The sequence below is a fragment of the Mustela nivalis genome (assembly GCF_964662115.1).
Source record: "Mustela nivalis genome assembly, chromosome: 10".
Taxonomy (NCBI): Eukaryota; Metazoa; Chordata; class Mammalia; order Carnivora; family Mustelidae; genus Mustela; species Mustela nivalis.
In genome coordinates, this window is record NC_139029.1 from 259,467 (window position 1) to 276,388 (window position 16,922).

General features: G+C 59.4%; 1 protein-coding gene across 2 annotated transcripts; it reads right to left on the minus strand.

Annotated features, from left to right (window-relative positions):
- Window positions 1-21: 21 nt before the first annotated feature.
- Window positions 22-15,489, minus strand: LOC309842277 (cyclin-dependent kinase 11B). Of its 2 annotated transcripts, none has more exons than XM_082686256.1 (20): window positions 15,363-15,478; window positions 14,726-14,849; window positions 14,108-14,223; window positions 13,108-13,235; window positions 11,920-12,058; window positions 6,257-6,393; window positions 5,650-5,772; window positions 5,268-5,363; window positions 5,033-5,194; window positions 4,696-4,758; window positions 4,047-4,222; window positions 3,578-3,668; window positions 2,351-2,472; window positions 2,056-2,161; window positions 1,688-1,809; window positions 1,504-1,611; window positions 1,310-1,426; window positions 1,050-1,198; window positions 847-965; window positions 22-681 (listed from the first exon to the last, which is right to left on the minus strand). In XM_082686256.1, the coding sequence occupies exons 2-20, from the start codon at window positions 14,834-14,836 to the stop codon at window positions 191-193; spliced, it is 2,676 nt and encodes an 891-aa protein (XP_082542382.1). In that variant the 5' UTR covers window positions 14,837-14,849; window positions 15,363-15,478; the 3' UTR covers window positions 22-190. The 2 variants fall into 2 exon arrangements, with proteins under 2 accessions (XP_082542382.1, XP_082542383.1); XM_082686257.1 differs by having other exon boundaries at window positions 335-681; window positions 776-965; window positions 15,363-15,489.
- Window positions 15,490-16,922: the final 1,433 nt, after the last annotated feature.

A 16,922-nucleotide genomic window follows, 5' to 3' on the forward strand; every position in this document is an offset into this window, starting at 1 on the left:
TGTGGAAGGACATGCCAGAGCTTTCCTCCAAGAACGTTTTACTGCCATCTTAAAACGTGTTAACAACTTTGTACAAAACCCACCGTAGCCAAGAGCTTGCACACCGGCTCGGAGGGGCCCGGGGCCATGGATGCCCTGACTGAGGGTCAGAAGGTGTGAAGCAGGAGCCTGAAAAAATCCTGCCCCGATCTCACGCCACACCAAGGCCAGTCCGCCGGCGGCGAGCGCAGGACGCGGTGTGTCGAGGGTGCGCCGTCCGCACTGGCCTCTGATGGTCGCCCCCTCCACTCCCCGCACGGCAAGTCTGACACATTCGAAAAAATACAGCCTTTCCTTCCACAGCAAGGAAAATGTGGTTTAATTCTACAAATTTACAAGCCAAGACGAAATACAACGTGGAAAAGCGAACCAGGCGGGCAGCCCGAGACTCGAGGCGGAGACCCGCGTCCACGCCAGCCTGCGGCAGCTGCGTCCAGGCAGAGCAGGGCCTGGGTCTGGACCCGTGTGCTGCCTCCGGCACCCGCCCTGGTCCCGGCCACGTCTTGCTGGGAGGCCCCCACGGGGCTGGAGTGGGCTCCGCGCCAGACCTCAGAACTTGAGGCTGAAGCCGGGGCCCGCGGCCGAGGCCCCCTGGCTGGTGGTCGTGAGGTGGAAGCCGGTCTCCTTCAGGTCGTCGTCGCCCTGGGGAGCAAGTGGCACTGTGGGGCCCCGGCCGGGCCGGCCTCGCCTCGGGGAGCCCCCACATCTTCCCTCCTCTGCCAGCCCGGCCCCTCACCAGCTGGCTGTACCCCAGGCCTCCCTCTGGGGGCCGTGGGCTTGTGCCACGCTTGACCCTTTGCTGCTCACTCTTGGCGGGCCACGTGGGGAACATCGAGGGGTCGATGGGGAGAGGGGTCTCTCGGAAATACTCATGCTTGAGGCCGTCCTCTGCACTGACTCTCCGCCCAGGGAAGTAGGTTAGGAACCTGGGGGAAGAAGAGCCCTTGGCGTTCAGCAGGGGGGTGGGGGTGAGGGCACGGGGGAGGGGCTGCGCTCACAGGTTCACACACTTGTTCATGAGGTCAAAGCCCTGGTCTGACAGCAGCGCCCCAAAGCGTTTGCGGAGGTTGTTGTAGGGATACTCGGTGAAGGTCATCTTCTTGACTGCGGGGAGGTCATTGTAGCCGGGCCAGATCTTCTCACTGGGGGTACCCAGGTCCTGAGAGACAGACAGGTCTCAGAAAGGCCCCCGGTCTGCACGGGAGGGTCCGGTCCCGGGTACCCGCATGTACCAGGCGGGGGACTTTGCAGGCAGGAGCCACAGACGCACCTTAAACACTTTGTTGATCTGATCGATTTCCGACTTCCCAGGGAAAAGCGGCTTCTGGGTCAGCAGCTCCCCAAAGATGCAGCCCACCGACCACATGTCCACAGCTGTGGAGTACTCCTGGGGGGCCAGGGGTGCGCTCAGGGGGCTGCATGGGCGGCGAGCACAGGTCAGGTCCCCCAGCCCCCAACACTCACCTTGGCACCAAGCAGCAGCTCCGGGGCACGGTACCACAGGGTCACCACGACAGGGGTGTAGGCCTTCAGAGGGGACCCATATTCCCTTGCCAGCCCGAAGTCCCCGACCTGAAAGGACCAAGGGCTGTGGGCACGACTGAGGCCCAGGTGTGGGCAGCCCTGAGGGGGAGCTGCGGGGACCCACCTTGAGGATGCCTGCGTGGCTGAGCAGCAGGTTGGAGGTCTTGAGGTCCCGGTGCAGGATCCAGTTATCGTGCAGGTGCTTCACGCCGCGCAGCAGCTGGATCATCAGGGTCTTCACCTCCCCTAGAGGGCAGCGGGGTCACGGCCCTGGGTCATCTGCCTGCCTTGGCAGCGACCAGGCTCCCCAGGGCACATCCGAAGGCGTCTGGCTCAGCACAGCCCTGAGGGGCGCGCCTCAGTTACAGGGTCAGGGACACGCCTGCAGCCCAGGTGGCCCGAGGGTGGGCGGTTCCCGTTGGGGGACAGCAGCCAGAGGGCCACGGCTGCAGGAGTGACTCGGGGCTGTGCCCGCCATGCCGCGGGCCCCACCTGGCAAGAAAGGCTGCTTCATGGTCTCCATCAGACTCTTGAGGTCGTGTTCCACGTAGTTCATCACAATGTAGATCTTGTCCATGTTGCTGCCCACAACGATTTCCTGAGAGACAAAAGCCAGCGGGTGGGTCACCTGGGGCCTAGACACACGCAGATAGCAGGGACCTGTTAGGGTCAGGTGTGGTAACCTTCAAGGGGCTGATGTGGCGGGGCCAGGAAGACTCTGTTTTTGCACAACACAGGTGAGCGCAACCCCCAGGCTGCCCTTGGGCACAGGCCCGGGAGGCCTTACCCGGACTGTGACGATGTTGGGGTGCTGCGCCTTCAGGATGGTGTTGATCTCCCTCAGAGAGGTGATCGGAAAGCCCTCTTTCTCCTTCTCCATCTTCAGCCGCTTCAAAGCCACAATCTCATCTGAAAACAGTTGGGAGGCAGGTTGAGGACACCTCCTTCCACACACGCGCACGTGGCTGGGACTCGGGAAGGGTTTCTTGTGCACAGGGAAGTCTTTTTTTTTTTTAATTAAATTAAATTTATTTATTTGACAGAGAGAGGTCACAAGTAGGCAGAAAGGCAGCAGAGAGAGAGGGGGAAACAGGCTCCCCGCTGAGCAGAGCGCCCGATGCGGGGCTCGATGCCAGGACCCTGAGATCATGACCCAAGCCAAAGGCAGAGGCTCAGCCCACTGAGCCACCCGGTGCCCCCGAGAAGTCTTGTTTTAACGGATGTCTCACATCCGCACCAAGAGAAAAAGCCCAAACCTGAACGAAACATGAGGCCTATTTCCAAACCAGCTTTCCTCCGAAACAGGTAAGGGTTTCCCATCCTCTCTGTCCCTGCTGTGGTTCGCCAGGAGACACCGCGAACCTCAACATCCCAACACAGAAACATTCACCAGGGTCTCAGGATCTCAAGTGGCCTCCCTGAGTTTCCAAGACCCAGATGCGGTGCCAGGGAAGCTTCCAGGCCACGGCTCACGCACCTGTTCAGGTGCTAGCACTCGAAGTGGACTCCACACCCCTCCTTGGAGCCGAGGCACCTGCTGCCACAAGCAAGCAGCCGAGCCTCACGGTCAGGCTGACCTCTGGACTCCACAGACATCAAGGAGTCAACTGCTCAGGGGCCCGGGAGTCCTTAGCTGGTGCTCGCCAGGTAAGGCGAGGCCGTGACTGGGCATCTGTGGAGGGAAGACTCCCAGGAGGGTAGGAACCGTGTGTTCAATGACCTAGACTCTGAGGGTGCCAAGGGCGAGGATGGCCGGGGCTTGGTTCTCAGTCCCTGCAAGCTCCCTGTGGCTTAGGCAGAACGCCCGGCCTGCCTCCCTCCCAGAGTCCTTGTGGGCCCAGCAAGACCGTGCAGGGGAAACATGCCAGGCCTGAGAAAGTGTGGTGGGAATGCCCAAGGACAGTGCTCCTCAGGAGAGACTCCTTCCTGCCCGAGGAGAGGTTCCCTGTGCCACCCCGCTCCTGCCCCACATCTCCCTCCCCCACCCTGGGGGACCACGCGACACTGCACGCACCTGTTTTCTTGTCCTTTGCTCTGTACACCACCCCGTAAGTGCCTTCCTCAATCCTGTTCAGGCACTGGAACTCCTCCACGCTGCGACAACCCTGGAAGGAAGCAGGCCGTGAGGAGGCCGCGGCCGCGCTCACACCGGCACGGAGCTGGGGCAGCAGGCCCTGCCCCCAAGTGTCTGGGGGGGCTGCCCAGCGGCCCTCCCGCCCGGCTTCCTCAGTGAGCAGTGCTCCTGGATCAAGAAATAAACCCCCTGCCACAAAACCTGGTCCTGAGCGCGCCCTCCTGAGCCCGGCCCGGTCTGCCTGCTCTGCGCTAACACCAGGGATGGCACCGCCAAAGCCCCGGCACCTTGCCCTGCGGCACGGGTGACCCCGGTGGCAGGTGCCCACAGCAGAGGCCCCACTCTCAACCCCCAGCCCCGTCCGCCGTCGGCCAAGCCGAGCCAGCCCTGGGGCGCAGGGACGCCGGACCTGCAGGGCAGGGAGGTACTTGGGCAGCTCCTGTTTGAGTTCAATGGGTGACAAGGCGGGAGAGTCGGGCACAAAGTCGCCTTCGGTCAGGGCGCTGCTCTGTGGCGTGCCCTCGCCGGCTTCTTCCTCCCCTTCCTCACTTTCTCCGGAGTCTCGGTCAAATCGGGACTCTGGAACTTCAAACGTTAAACCCAACTGTGGAACCAGGAATAAGCAAGGTCATCGTCCCTCTCGTGCTCTGGGGTGGGGTGGGGGCACCAAGTGCACACCAGAGCCGCAGAGGTGACCCCAGATGTGTGTACCCCACCACTCTGGACAGAGGGCACTGGGGCCCGGGGGTTCACCAGCACAGCCGGGGGCCTGGGAGCCGCTGACCGGAGCCAGGGCTCCAAGGCGGCACAGCCGGGACTCGTCTCTCGGGCCGAGGGCCCAGCCCGGCTGCTGCGCCCCCTGCCGTGTCTAAGCCACGGGGATGCCGAGGACTCGGGCATGCCGGCCCTCCACGGTCGCGAGCGGGTCTCTCAGGGAGCCGGCTGCCTGCGCCTCGGGCGAGGGGCACGCACACGAGACGGTGACCTGCGGGCTTTGGAAAGGGTCACGGAGCGGAGGGGCCGCCGAGGGGAGGACTGCCTCGCGGGGCGCCGCTCACCGACCAGGACGTGGTTCTCGCTGCGCTCGCCGTCCCCGCTCATCTCGTCCTCACTCACGTCCTCTGCAAGACAGAGCAGGCGGCCGTCGCTCACACCTGCAGGCCCAGGCCCGAGGGTTCGGGCTTGGCCTCTTTCTAGGGCTCTTCAGACCCTCCACGGGCACAAACAAGGGTCTGCTTTAGCTAACGAAAAGAACCGCTGTAAAAAATTCACTTTTGGGGCCTTATGGGAACCCCCGATACCAAAGCATTTTCCATTTGGGAGTATTTTTGATCCGAGGGCGCCAGTGATTCCTCCGAAGCCTGAAGAGACCGCGGGAGCCCCGCGCCTCCTCACCGGCCGACTGTCCCGACGCGTCCTCGGAGTTGCTGCCCGTCTCCTCCTCCTCCTCCTCCTCCTCCTCCTCCGACTCTTCGCTGCTGCTGCCCTCCTCCTCCTCCTCCTCCTCCTCTTCCTCCTCCTCCTCCTCTTCCTCCTCCGAACCTGACCCCGACTCCGCTGTGGGAAGAAAGCAGCTGAAGCGCACAGCGGGGACGAGTGCCCCCGGCGCGGCCGCGGAGCCGGCGCTCACCTGACGAGGACTCGGCAGAGCTGGTTTTCCTCTCGCTGTCGCTGACGTCCTGCAGGTCGGACAGCAGGTCTCGCTCCTCCGTCTTCTCTTCTTTCACTTAGAAACAAACCATCAAAGTTGAACGCGGGACGCGTCTGACCACAAACAAGACCCGAGAGCATCTTTCCTGCGGAGGCCGACTGGGGCCTGGGTGACACGCGGCCCCCCACGGAGCGGGAGGACGGCTCTCGACCCCCCTACGAGGGTCTCCGACACATACAAGCTCCACACTAACGACGGGCCCACCGTGGGCTCCGGGAGTCCTACAGCCCATCTCACTGCACAACAAAAGCACGTTTTCGTGACGTCTTCGTTTGCCGAGAGCCAGGCCCCGCGCCCGCACCTGGCTTCCGGCCGTCGGTCAGCTCGAACCTCTCTCGGGGCGGCCGCAGCGGGCTGCGGCTCCAGTGGCCGGCTTTCACCTTGTCGCCGTAGTCCTCCCTCATCGCTCGGTGATGTGCAGACACTGGGGCACAAAACACAGTGGGAGGCGGGGCTGGCGGCACCCTCTCCAGCAGGGCCCTGCCCCGGTCGGGTCTCAGCCGCTCCCCTGCCGGTGGTGACCCAGAACATGTGCTCATAGCTCTAGTGACAGAGGCTGGAGGCTGTCCCTGAGGACCCACAAAGACCTTCCAGACTCCCCTCCATTGGTCAGAAAGGAAGGGGCCACGACCCACCTCTTCAAGCCTGTGCCGGGCCAGTGTGGGCAGCAGAAACGGCGGCCCAGCGTCGGGCCCGGGAAGGCCCCGCCACGCACCCTCGCCGCACACCTCAAGTGCCCACAGCCTTCCTGGGCCAGGGACCGCACGGTCAGGCTCAACTGCTGAGCCCCAGGGCCCGCCCCGTGTTGCACGGCCACCGGCCAGAGCACCTCGTCCCTCAGTGTCACTCGCGCGGCCCTGAGCTCACCCGGAAGCAGCACCCCAGCCACAAGGCGCGCCCGCCCCCACCTTCCCTGCGGGCCTCGCGCTCCTTGCGCCGCTCCTCGGCCCGCCGCTCCCGCTCCTTCTGCTCCCGCTGCTCCTTCTGCTGCTCCCGCATCTTCCGCTCTCGCTCCCGCTTCCTCTCCAGCTGCTCAAGGCGGTCCCTGCAAGGGGCACAGGCCAACGCTCTCTCCAGTTTCCCTTTCTGACCCCAAGTGCTTTCTGTTCAAATTTAGAAATTGCCCATTGAGGTTATTCAAACCATAAAGGGCTTTCTCAAAGCCACCAATATCCAGAGCACACGTCCTGACAGACACGAGAGAACCAAGCAAGGGGTGTCTGGGGGGCGTGCAGTCGTTGAACCTCAGACTCTTGATCTGGGCTCGGGTCATGACCTTGGGATCAGGAGACTGAGCCCCGCGAAAGGCTCCATGGTCAGTGCAGAGTCTGCTGAGCTCCCTATCTCTGCCCCCCCACCCTCGTTTGTACACTTTCTCTCCCTCAAATAAAAGGTTTTTGTAAAACATTTGTATCGATTTGACAGAGACTGAGAGGTTGAGAGAGGGAGCTCACGCACAAGCAGCGGAACAGCAGGCAGAGGGAGAGGACCCAGCAGGCTGCCCACCAAGCAGGGAACCCGACGTGGGGCTTGATCCCAGGAAGCCAGAATCATGCCCTGGGCTGAAGAGGGAGGCTTCACCGACTGAGCCACCCAGGCGCCCCTCAAATGAATAGAGTCTTTAAAAAAGAAGAAGAAAGGGGCGCCTGGGTGGCTCAGAGGGTTAAAGCCTCTGCCTTTGGCTCGGGTCATGACCTTGGGGTCCTGGGATTGAGCCCCGCATCGGGCTCTCTGCTCGGCGGGAGCTTCCCTTCCTCTCCCTCTGCCTGCCCCTCTGCCTACTTGTGATCTCTGTCAAATAAATGAATAGAGTCTTTAAAAAAGAAGAAGAGGAGGAGTTAGAAAGCCAATGCCGGCAGATGAGCCCAGTGCTCCGGACGCCGGTCTGGCGGGCCTGCTAGGCGTGGCCGGCAGCACAGCTTGCATCCACCTTTATGGCGGTCTAGGTCTTCAGGGGCGACAGCGAGGATGGACGAGTCCACCTGCGGAAGGTGTGGAGGATCTGGACGCAGGCCTGGGCCCTGTGGCTCCTCTTCACTGGATTCTGTGGCAGACGGACCCCTGGCTGATCCGCCAGCCCAGCAGGCACAAGTGTGGCATGTGAAGGGCAGTGGGCAGAAGCTGCTTCATGAAGGCGGCGAGTCACCAAGGACCACACGCGCGGCCTGCCCCACAACACAGGCAAACAGTGCAAATGGGCCAGATGCAGTAAACTTTCATGTCCCTACAGTTATGTCCAAATATAAAAGAGCCAGTACATTGAAAAAGAAGAAAGTGCGCACCAGTATACTCAAACGGAAATGAGCACAAACAATGGCGAAAACGGAACAAGGCCCACGGCCCAGTCCCCGGGCCTGTGCTGACTCTGGGGCCCATCAGAGGCCCTGCTGCGGAAGCCCGGGATTCTAGGAACTATTCTTAAGTGCCCGAGTCCAAACTGTTGTGAGATAAAAGCTGTAACATAACAGGAGATCCAACCAGAGAATTCCATTTCTCATAAACTTATGAAGTCGTGCAACGACTTTACAAGCTAGTTCCAAAATATGCCCATCGCCTGGCAGGCCCCCTCGCGCCCACCGGTGGCCAGCTCCTCGCCTGCCCCACGAGCCTGATTCTTTGTGTTTGGGATTCTGTGGATATTCCTTCTGCTTTCTTTGGTTTGAGTCCGCCTCTCTCTTCTGCTAAGGGTAGAGGCTCGGCTGCTGACCTGACAACTTCGCTGTTCTCAGTGCCTAAAAGCCGAAACATTTCACTCCATGCACAGCCTTTTCTGCATCACTAACTCTGGGCATCCTGCTTCTGTTTTCATTCAGTTCAAAATGTTGTTTTTTCTTCTTCCAGTAGGTTTCATGCTCAGGGAGATGCCCAATGTGCGGCTTGAACTCACGACCCCGAGACCAAGACCTGAGTTGAGATCAAGTTGGAAGCTTGACCGACTGAGCCCTCAGGCACTTGTTTCCTTTTGATTTATTTGGGCCATAGGTTATTCAGAAAAGGACTGTGGGATTTCTAAACATTTGAGGATTCCCTCAAGTTTGTTTCTTTGTGTTGATTTCTACTTTAACCCTTTTGTGGGAAGAGGGTATACTTTGTACGACCTCAGTTCTCAGATCTGAAACCCGCTGTGTGGCCCACACAGGATCCACGCGGCACGACCTTCCCTTTCCGAGTGTGTAGCCTGCAGCTGGCTGTGGGGCGCAACGTGCAAGGTCAGTGAGACCGAGCCCGTGCAGGCTACTTTCGGGATGTTTTACATCCTTTTCTCTGGTTGTTCTGCCAACACGGACAACACGGTATTGAAATTGCAACTGGCACTGACGAATGACCCACTTCTCCCGTCAGCGGTCAGGCACGCACACGTCTGCTGCCATCACTCCCTTCTGCTGTACGGACCCTTCTGTCCTTGGGAAGCCCTGTGTCGGCGCTGGTCTGACTTCTGAGCCACCTGCGCTCTGCGGCTGCTGTGGGTGACTTATTTTTGTCCTGGACTAAGAGGTTCTCTTTATAGACAATGTACTGGATCTTGCTTTGCTGTCGAAGAACCTCTCCTCTGGGGTACACAAACCATCCCATGTTTCATGTAATTATGGATTTGGCTGAATTAGCTTTCTGTTACTCTGAATTTTACGCCTTCCGTCTTTTTGGTTTAAGTAAGGCTCTCCAGAAAACCCTGCCGAGTCCCGTTTGCACTGGTCAGTCCCACTCTCCGTGGCTGCTCCAGGATGGGCAGCGCGCATCTTCTCAGACTAACTTCATCCCAGGGAATGCCGGAGCCCCGTGCAGAACGGCTCGGGCCCTCCCTGTTCTCCGTGCAGCCCACACGCGCGGGGTCACTCCACAGCATTTCACCCATCACTGTTTCATGCAATCGTGTCTCTTATGGAAACTAAGATGTGAGAAGAAACATTTGTAGATTCTGTTACGTCAACCCGAGCCTTTACCATTTCAGTGCTCATCTTTTCTTTCTGAATTTGATACCTTCTGCTGTCATTTCCACTCAACATGAAGGTCTTCCTGGAGTATTTAAGGCAGGTCTTGTTAATAATGAATTCCACTGGTTTATTTTTCTTATTCCCCTCACTTTGGAAGAAGAATTTTGCTGGACACAAAATTCCTGATTGACAGGCTTTCTTTCGGCAGTGGGGCCTGCCACGCCACCGCCTTCTGGCCCCCACTGACTCTGAGAAGTCAGCCAGCAATTGCACTGAAGCCCTCCTTCTACGTAGATTTTTCTCCTGCTTCCTTTCAGGATTTTTCTCTGGCTTTCACCAGTTTCACTGTGATGTCACTCTATGAATCCTACTTGGGGTACTGAGCGTCTAGGATGTGTAGATAAATGCTTGTCATCAAATCTGGGACGTTCTCGGGCATCGTTTAAAGAAACATCTTTGTGCTGCTTCGCTCTTCTCTCCTGGGACTGCCAATTACATGGGTGTGGGCAGAACAGACGCTGCCCCACAGATTATTATTTTTTTTTTTTTAAAGATTTTATTTATTTATTTGACAGACAGAGATCACAAGTAGGCAGAGAGGCAGGCAGAGAGAGAGAGAAGGAAGCAGGCTCCCTGCCGAGCAGAGAGCCCGATGCGGGACTCGATCCCAGGACCCTGAGATCATGACCTGAGCCGAAGGCAGCGGCTTAACCCACTGAGCCACCCAGGCGCCCAGATTTTTGTTTTTTAAAGATTTTATTTATTTATTCAACAGATAGAGACCACAAGTATGCAGAGAGGCAGGCAGAGGGAAGCAGCAGATAGAGGGAGAGGCAGACTCCCCGCTGAGCAGGGAGGCCAACGCAGGGCTTGATCCCATGACCCTGGGCTGAAGGCAGACACTTAACCAACTAAATGACCCAGCTGGCCCTCTAACAAAAATATTAAAGAAAAGAAAGAAAGAAGAGAGAGAAAACTGGACATTTCGGGTAACACATTGTAGCAAGTCTGGATTCTCATTTTTCCTCTTAGTTGCTGTTCGGTAACACGCTGTGCTAATCTGTGAACTCCGTCTCCCGTCTCCCGACTAGAGTGCGGCCACTGCTCTTTTTTTCCGATACGTTTTTTATTTTCAAGCTTGGCTTCCTTGGGTCACCGCTGTGTGTGCACAGCTGCGCGGGCAGCCCATCCTAAACAGAGTCAGCGCAGAGCCGGGCAAACGTGGGGGATTCACATGCTCGCCATGAACCTGGCCACAAAGCTCCGCTCACCTCGTGATCGCCGACCTTCACCTGAAGACTCTGTTTGCCTCGTCCCACACCACCTCCACGAGAACAAAGGCTCTTCTCATACCTGTCTCAGTTCACCCCTTCGCCCTTTGTTGCCGGAATGTCAGCAATATCCCCCCTCCGACTTCTCCCTTCCTTGTAGCAGGCCAGCCACCAAGCTTTCTCTGGAAATGACCTCAAGAGACAGAGGTGGCCCTCTTATTCACATCTGGCCCTTATGAACAGATCTGGCGCTATACAGATGCTTTCCTCTAGGAATCTGAGCCCACAGAGGTGTACTTGGAGACAAAGGTCCAAGAGTCTGGTGTCTCAGCTCCCAGGCCTTTGGGTTTCCCTTTGTTTTGTTTGAAAGAACTACAGTGTAACCTGCAGTCTACAGTCTTTCAGAGAACCCCGAGCGATGTATTCCCTTAGTTTTCCTGGCTTAGGCCACCTAGAACAGAGCTTGGTACAGACCATGCACTCCGTAAGTACTTCTGCAGAGATCACCCTAAACCAGACTTCTCTTGGGTGTAGAACTCCTATATGTGCACTGGGCTATCTCCGAGAGAGAGAGCACCCCCGCCCCGTCCTCTCGAGAGGCGCACCCCACCCTGACGCATCAAGCTCAGAGTATTCACAGCTCCTCCTGCTCCACCACCAGCTGAGAGGCCCAGGAAGATCACTTCTCCCTCCTCCATCTTCCTTCCCTCTCCACGGTCAGGCGTTTGGCCCCCAAACTTCATTCCTTTGTCTGAATTCCTATCACACACCCAGCTCCTGCCAGCAATGCCCCTTCCTTCAGGTCCACATCACACTCTTACACGGAATCTCAGGCAACTGCTGGCCTGGCCTGGCTCCTGAGCACCTTCCCCAGCAGCTTCCACCCGGAGAAACCGACACCCAGAGTTCCATTCCCTTCATGATCTTTTCTCAGGAAGATTCACACCTATTTCTGTCTTTGGGGTACAGTAAAAACTTAATCCCGGGGTGCCTGGGTGGCTCAGTGGGTTGAAGCCTGTGCCTTCAGCTTGGGTCATGATCCCAGAGTCCTGGGATCGAGCCCCATATCGGGCTCTCTGCTCCGCGGGGAGCCTGCACCCCCCCCTCTGCCTGCTTGTGATCTCTGTCAAATAAATAAATAAAATCTTTAAAAAAAAAACAAACCCTTAATTCCTTCAGGACAAATCTCTTGACAAGCACCACCCCAGGTTCACTGCACTGGGACTCTGGGCCCATAAACCACTTCCGTGTCACATCTCGGTTATGCTGCCAGGTCACTATGTGTCAAGATGGTCTCTTCTGCCACTCTGACAGCCTGCTATCCCCAGGAGCGCTCCGTTTGGGCTCCTTAAAAATGTGTCCCCTCACCTCTCCCTTCTGGAGTGCTCCCGGGCCATCTCCCTCCTCTTCTGCCTCTCCCACTCCCGACGAGCCTTGTCCTGCTCCTCTCGGTGCCGCTTCCGGCGCTCGTGCTCTCGCTCCTTGTCCTTTGCTCTGGCATGCTTCCCTAAGGAGAAACAAAGGGTCACGCAAAGGGGCCCAATTCCCAAAACATAATGTGCAAATACACAGTGAAGAGAAGCATTTTAATGAATGACGTGGAGCCTCCAAGTCAGGGGGAGATAAGGTGGTGGCCACTGAAGAGAACTGTAACTTCACCCTGCCCTTCACCTTTCTGTATTAAACAGCCTACGACTAGATGACAGCTGAGCCCTGAACACAGGGCAGGGGCACACGCGCCCCGACGCAGCTGGAAACCCAAGGGTGAGTATGAGTCCTGAGCACTCGACTACGAACAGCCTACTGCCGACCAGAGGCTTTACTGACGACGTGTCTTCTGTGTCACATGTGTTCCCTACTGTACTCTAACAACTGCATGAGCTACATCCAAGAGATTACTGTCGGAGAAACGAGGAGGGAAAGTGCATTTACGGCACCGTCCTGCAGTTACTAGGAAACATCCATGGACAAGCGGACCACGGAGTTCCAGCCCGTGCTGTTCAAGGGTCAGCTGTACACCAGTTCTGTAATTAAGCACCACCACCAGCATCGTTCGTAAAGAACACAGGACAGAGCTCAGCCCCTGGTGGATTTCCATCTTGTGTGACAAACCACGCACATCAACTGCTTTTGTAACAATGACACCTAAAGCTGGTGCCGGGGCCATGTTTCCCAACACCCTAAGAACCCTTAATAATGGTGGGAGACCAAACTCATTGGGACTTGATCAAAGATCTTTCTTTCTTCAGGTAATTCAACACTGGATCGCTATAAAAAATACATACAAATCCCCTACATTTGTCGAATTAACATAGTATTACATTTAAACGAACTAACCCACAACAATGTAAGAAGGAGAAAAAGACACCAGAAGAAAAATGATACAGCTGCTTGGAATGATCTATAATAAATTTAGGCTTTCAGCTAAAATTTTTACTTTCTCTTCTCTTTCAACTGTCCTCTGGATGAATCAGCAGACCGTGATCCAGGAAACACACCACACCTGAACATGAGACCAAAAAGAAGTAAAGGTAAAAACAAGAAAAACTTCTGTACCCCCTTCTGCTGAATGGCTACGATGCCTACGTTTCTCTTTCCTCTTTTCATCTTTCCTGTGATGAGCCTTTTCTTTCCGAGACACTTGCTGCGGAGGTTTGATAGCCAAAGAGTCATCCTCCTCGCCTCTGAAATACACGACAGCATCACATCATGCTCGCGAGTCACGCGGGGAGGCGGGGCGCTGCGGAGCTCCTCCGCCCCAGAGAGACGCACCCTTCAGAGCACAGGAGTTCCATCTGACCCACCATTTGAAGCACTGTTAGCTATTAAACTTAAGCCAAAACGGATTATCAAATACAGACTCAGATCAAAAGTGTAAGTGAAAAATCAACATCCACATGGAACAGTCCGTCCCAGGGAAGCTAAGGGGGCGATGGACATGTTCATTACCATGACCACAACCGCACAAGTACGGACAAGTACCTGAAACCGCACACTCCGCGTATATATACGTACACACCTTATCGTTTTCGTCTCAGTAGAGGTGTTAAGATACAGGCATCACAATCTTAATAAAGCTTAATGACCCCAAAGGGCCCCTCAACAATATCTTCAGCCGCCTGCATGACTGGACCCCCAGAAGACTTGATCTATGTCTCTGTACCTTACTTCCCGGTCATGCTGGCTTTAACTCTCTGATGATGGATCATTTGGTGCTGACCATGCGTACAAGAACGAATCAAAAATATAAATAAAAATCCTTACAAATAAGTGAACAAATGAGTAAATGTAGCTTGTGGTTGGTGTGAGCGTAACTGAAGGCTGAGTGCGAGAAGAGATACACACGCGGCCGAACTCTCCTAAGACGGGTGAGGGGCAGTGATCACACAGAGTCCGCCTCGACTGGGAGGCAAACCCGAGGTCACAGCTACAGACGTTTCCCAAGTAACGCGGAGAAGAGCCCACGGGGCCCCCAGCTCCGTGGCGGGACCAGCCGGCCCGAGCGAAGAGCGCGTGCGGCCTGGCCCGTCGTCCTGGCGGAGCCCCTCGCCCCCACCTGTCTTCCATGGAGTCCTCTCGTCTGTACGGGGAGTTCCGGATCGTGATCTCCATGCGGTGGTCCCTCAGCTCCCCTTCCTCAAGGGAATCCCGCTTGGAATCGCGGTCATCGGACTAAAGCAAGGAGAAAGTCGCGCCCAGTCAGGGACGGCCTTCCCGGCGGCAGCCCGGCTCGCGCCCGCTCCGAAGGCGCCTGCTCCTGCCCGCGGGCGCTCGCGGAGCCGAGGGGGCTCTGCAAACCCGGCCGGACCCGGGAAGTCGGAGCCGGCGCGGCGCCGCAGCGACTCGACTCCAGGCCGAGCGGCCCGGGTCCGCGCGAACGACCCGCGGCCACACGCGCCCCGCGCCGGCTCCTCCGGACGGCGCCGCACACGGGAAGGGCACGAAGGACGAAACCCTGACCCCAGGGCGGCCCGCGCGGACGGAGCGGGACGCGGTGTGGGCGCCGCACGAGCACCGCGGGGCGAGTCCGCCGCGCCTGGACGCAGGCTCTGGCGCGGCGTCGGCACGTCTTCGCCGAGCGCGGCCGGGCGCGCGCCCCCGAGACCGCGGGGTCCGCACGCGCTGCTCCCGCGGGACAACGTCCTCGGGAAACGCTCGCACCGGGGCGGCTCACGTTTTTCAGGCGCTTGATCTCCGCCTTCTCCTCCTGCTCCTTCCGCCGCTTCTTCTCCTGCAGGATCTCATCTAACGTCTTCACCTTCCAGGAGTCCTTCTCATCCCCCATTGGCGTGAGGGCGCTGCGGGGGCACGGCCGGCCCGTCAGGACGCGGCGCCCCGGCCCCGGCCCGGCCCGGCCCGTCAGGAAGCGGCGCCCCGGCCCCGGCCCCGGCCCGTCAGGACGCGGCGCCCCGGCCCCGGCCCCGGCCCGTCAGGAAGCGGCGCCCCGGCCCCGGCCCCGGCCCCGGCCCCCGGCCCCCGGCCCGGCCCGCGCCGCCGCCGACACACCGCCCCGCGGGGGCATCCCCGACGGCCCGGGGCGCGCCCTCGCCCGGTCACCTCTCCGCCAGAGCTCACGGCAGCCCCGCCGGGGGCTCCACGGGACCCTCCGCGCGCGGCTCGCGGCGCGCTCCCCGTCCTCCCCGCGCACCGGGCCGGCCGCCGGGGCTCCGCCGCCACGAGCCGGGGTTCGGGCCCGACGCCGCCTCAACCCCCAGCTCCGCGCGGGGCGACGAGGCGAGAAGCGACGCCCGGACGCGGGAGGCCAGGGAGCTGGCTGCGCCCGCCGCTCGTTCCGGCCCTCCGCCACTCACCCCTGCACCGCTGCTGCCGCCGCCGCCACCGCCGCCACCGCCGCCACCGGTCCCGGAGCCTGAGGAGAAACAGCGCCCGGCGCGCGCCAGCAGCGTCGCCACTTCCTGCGTCGGCGCCGGCGGATGACGCACGGGGGCGGAGCCCGCCGCCGGCTCCCGACCGAGGGCATCCGGCGCGCTGGTGGCGTCACTTCCGTCCTGGAATTCCCGCGGCCGTTCCGCGCCCCCCCGCCCTGGCCCGTCCCTGTCCCGCCCGGCGCCAGGCCGGCCTGCGTGGTTTCGGGGGCCACAGAGACCGGGAAGGGGGCGGGAAGGTAGGCGTCCGCACTAGGCCGACCAGTTCGGGCATAAAGAGGGCGACAGGGACGGGCCGGTCGCCCTGCGCTCCTGGGGCCGCGCCTCCCTCGCTTTTCCCCGTCGTGCGGAGAACCGCGGGCGCCGCAGAGCTCACGGCAGCCCCTCCTGTAGCTCGGTCGCGCCGGCACCGGACGGCCCCCGACGGCCACGCAGGCGGACAGAACCGGAGCCCCGGGGTGGGCCGAGGCGCGGCGAGGTGTCCCCGCAGCGGGCTTGACCGCCGCGCCCGCCCCGAGCACTGCCCCGGCGAAGGCCGCAGCCCCGCGCGCGCCGCCCCCAGTGCGCTGTCGAGCGATGGAGCGGGTTCCGCGGCCGACGTCCGCGCGGGGAAGCGGCGGACACGGGCTCGCCCCGGGCAGGTTCACGCTCAGCGCCCACGTCGGCAGACGGGGCTAGACATAGCCAGTGGACACCGAGTTTCCTCAAAACGGGGAGAGAAGGGGGGGGCGCGTGGCGGGCTCAGTCGGGGAGCAGGTGGCGGTCGCTCCCACGGGGAGATGGAGCCGCAGCGGGCTGTGCAGAGTTCTTAGTCTTTAAAATAGCGGGCGCTTCCGGTTACTATTACTAGTTTTTAACCAAGTAGCATAGTTTCCGACTCCTTTTGGAGTCTGGGCACCGGTCCAGCGCCCAGGAAACCCATAATCAGAACCTCGGGAAAACGAGTGCGTTCTGCAGAGACGGCGGTGTCGGAGGCTTTGCACCCAAGCAGCAGGCGGTCAGCAGAACCTCCCCTGGGCCCAGCGGCTCCTCGGCCAGGAGAGGGGCCAGGAGAGGGGGACACGGGCAGGTTCGCCAGGGGAGCTGGGGCATTCTTATTTCTAAAGCAAGGGAAGGAAGAGGCCCCAACCAGAGCAGGTACGGCCTTTGTGAAAGAATGAAGCCCTCAGTCCATTGGTCACAGGTAGAAGAAAAGAACCCCATGTGCACGAACTCCTTGCTTAGTTTTTCCAACCCAGGGAAACCATGAAAACACTTGAGGCCTTGGGAAAGCACACCACCAGCCAGATGTAAAACACCACGTGGTGCGTGTCAGCCCTACCCGCCCATCCACGGGGCCGCTCACAGGCAGAACCCACTGGTTCTGGGAAAAGCATTTCCAGTGCGGCGGATGTTCTCTGAGCTGCGTGGGACTGTCTCTGATTCACCATGTGTGTTTTTCTTAAATTAAAGACCCATTTTGGATTGTGCAAGAATATTCTCAGC

What these genes read in the sequence shown, in the direction of transcription:
- LOC309842277 (XM_082686256.1), bottom strand. Translation starts at nt 14,836, where the DNA reads ATGGGGGATGAGAAGGACTCCTGGAAGGTGAAGACGTTAGATGAGATC. An exon ending in CGCGTCGGGACAGTCGGCCG is followed by an intron (nt 4,759 to 5,032) that starts GTGAGGAGGCGC and finishes TCTGTCTTGCAG; the next exon opens with AGGACGTGAGTGAGGACGAG. An exon ending in AGCTGCTGCTTGGTGCCAAG is followed by an intron (nt 1,427 to 1,503) that starts GTGAGTGTTGGG and finishes CTGGCCCCCCAG; the next exon opens with GAGTACTCCACAGCTGTGGA.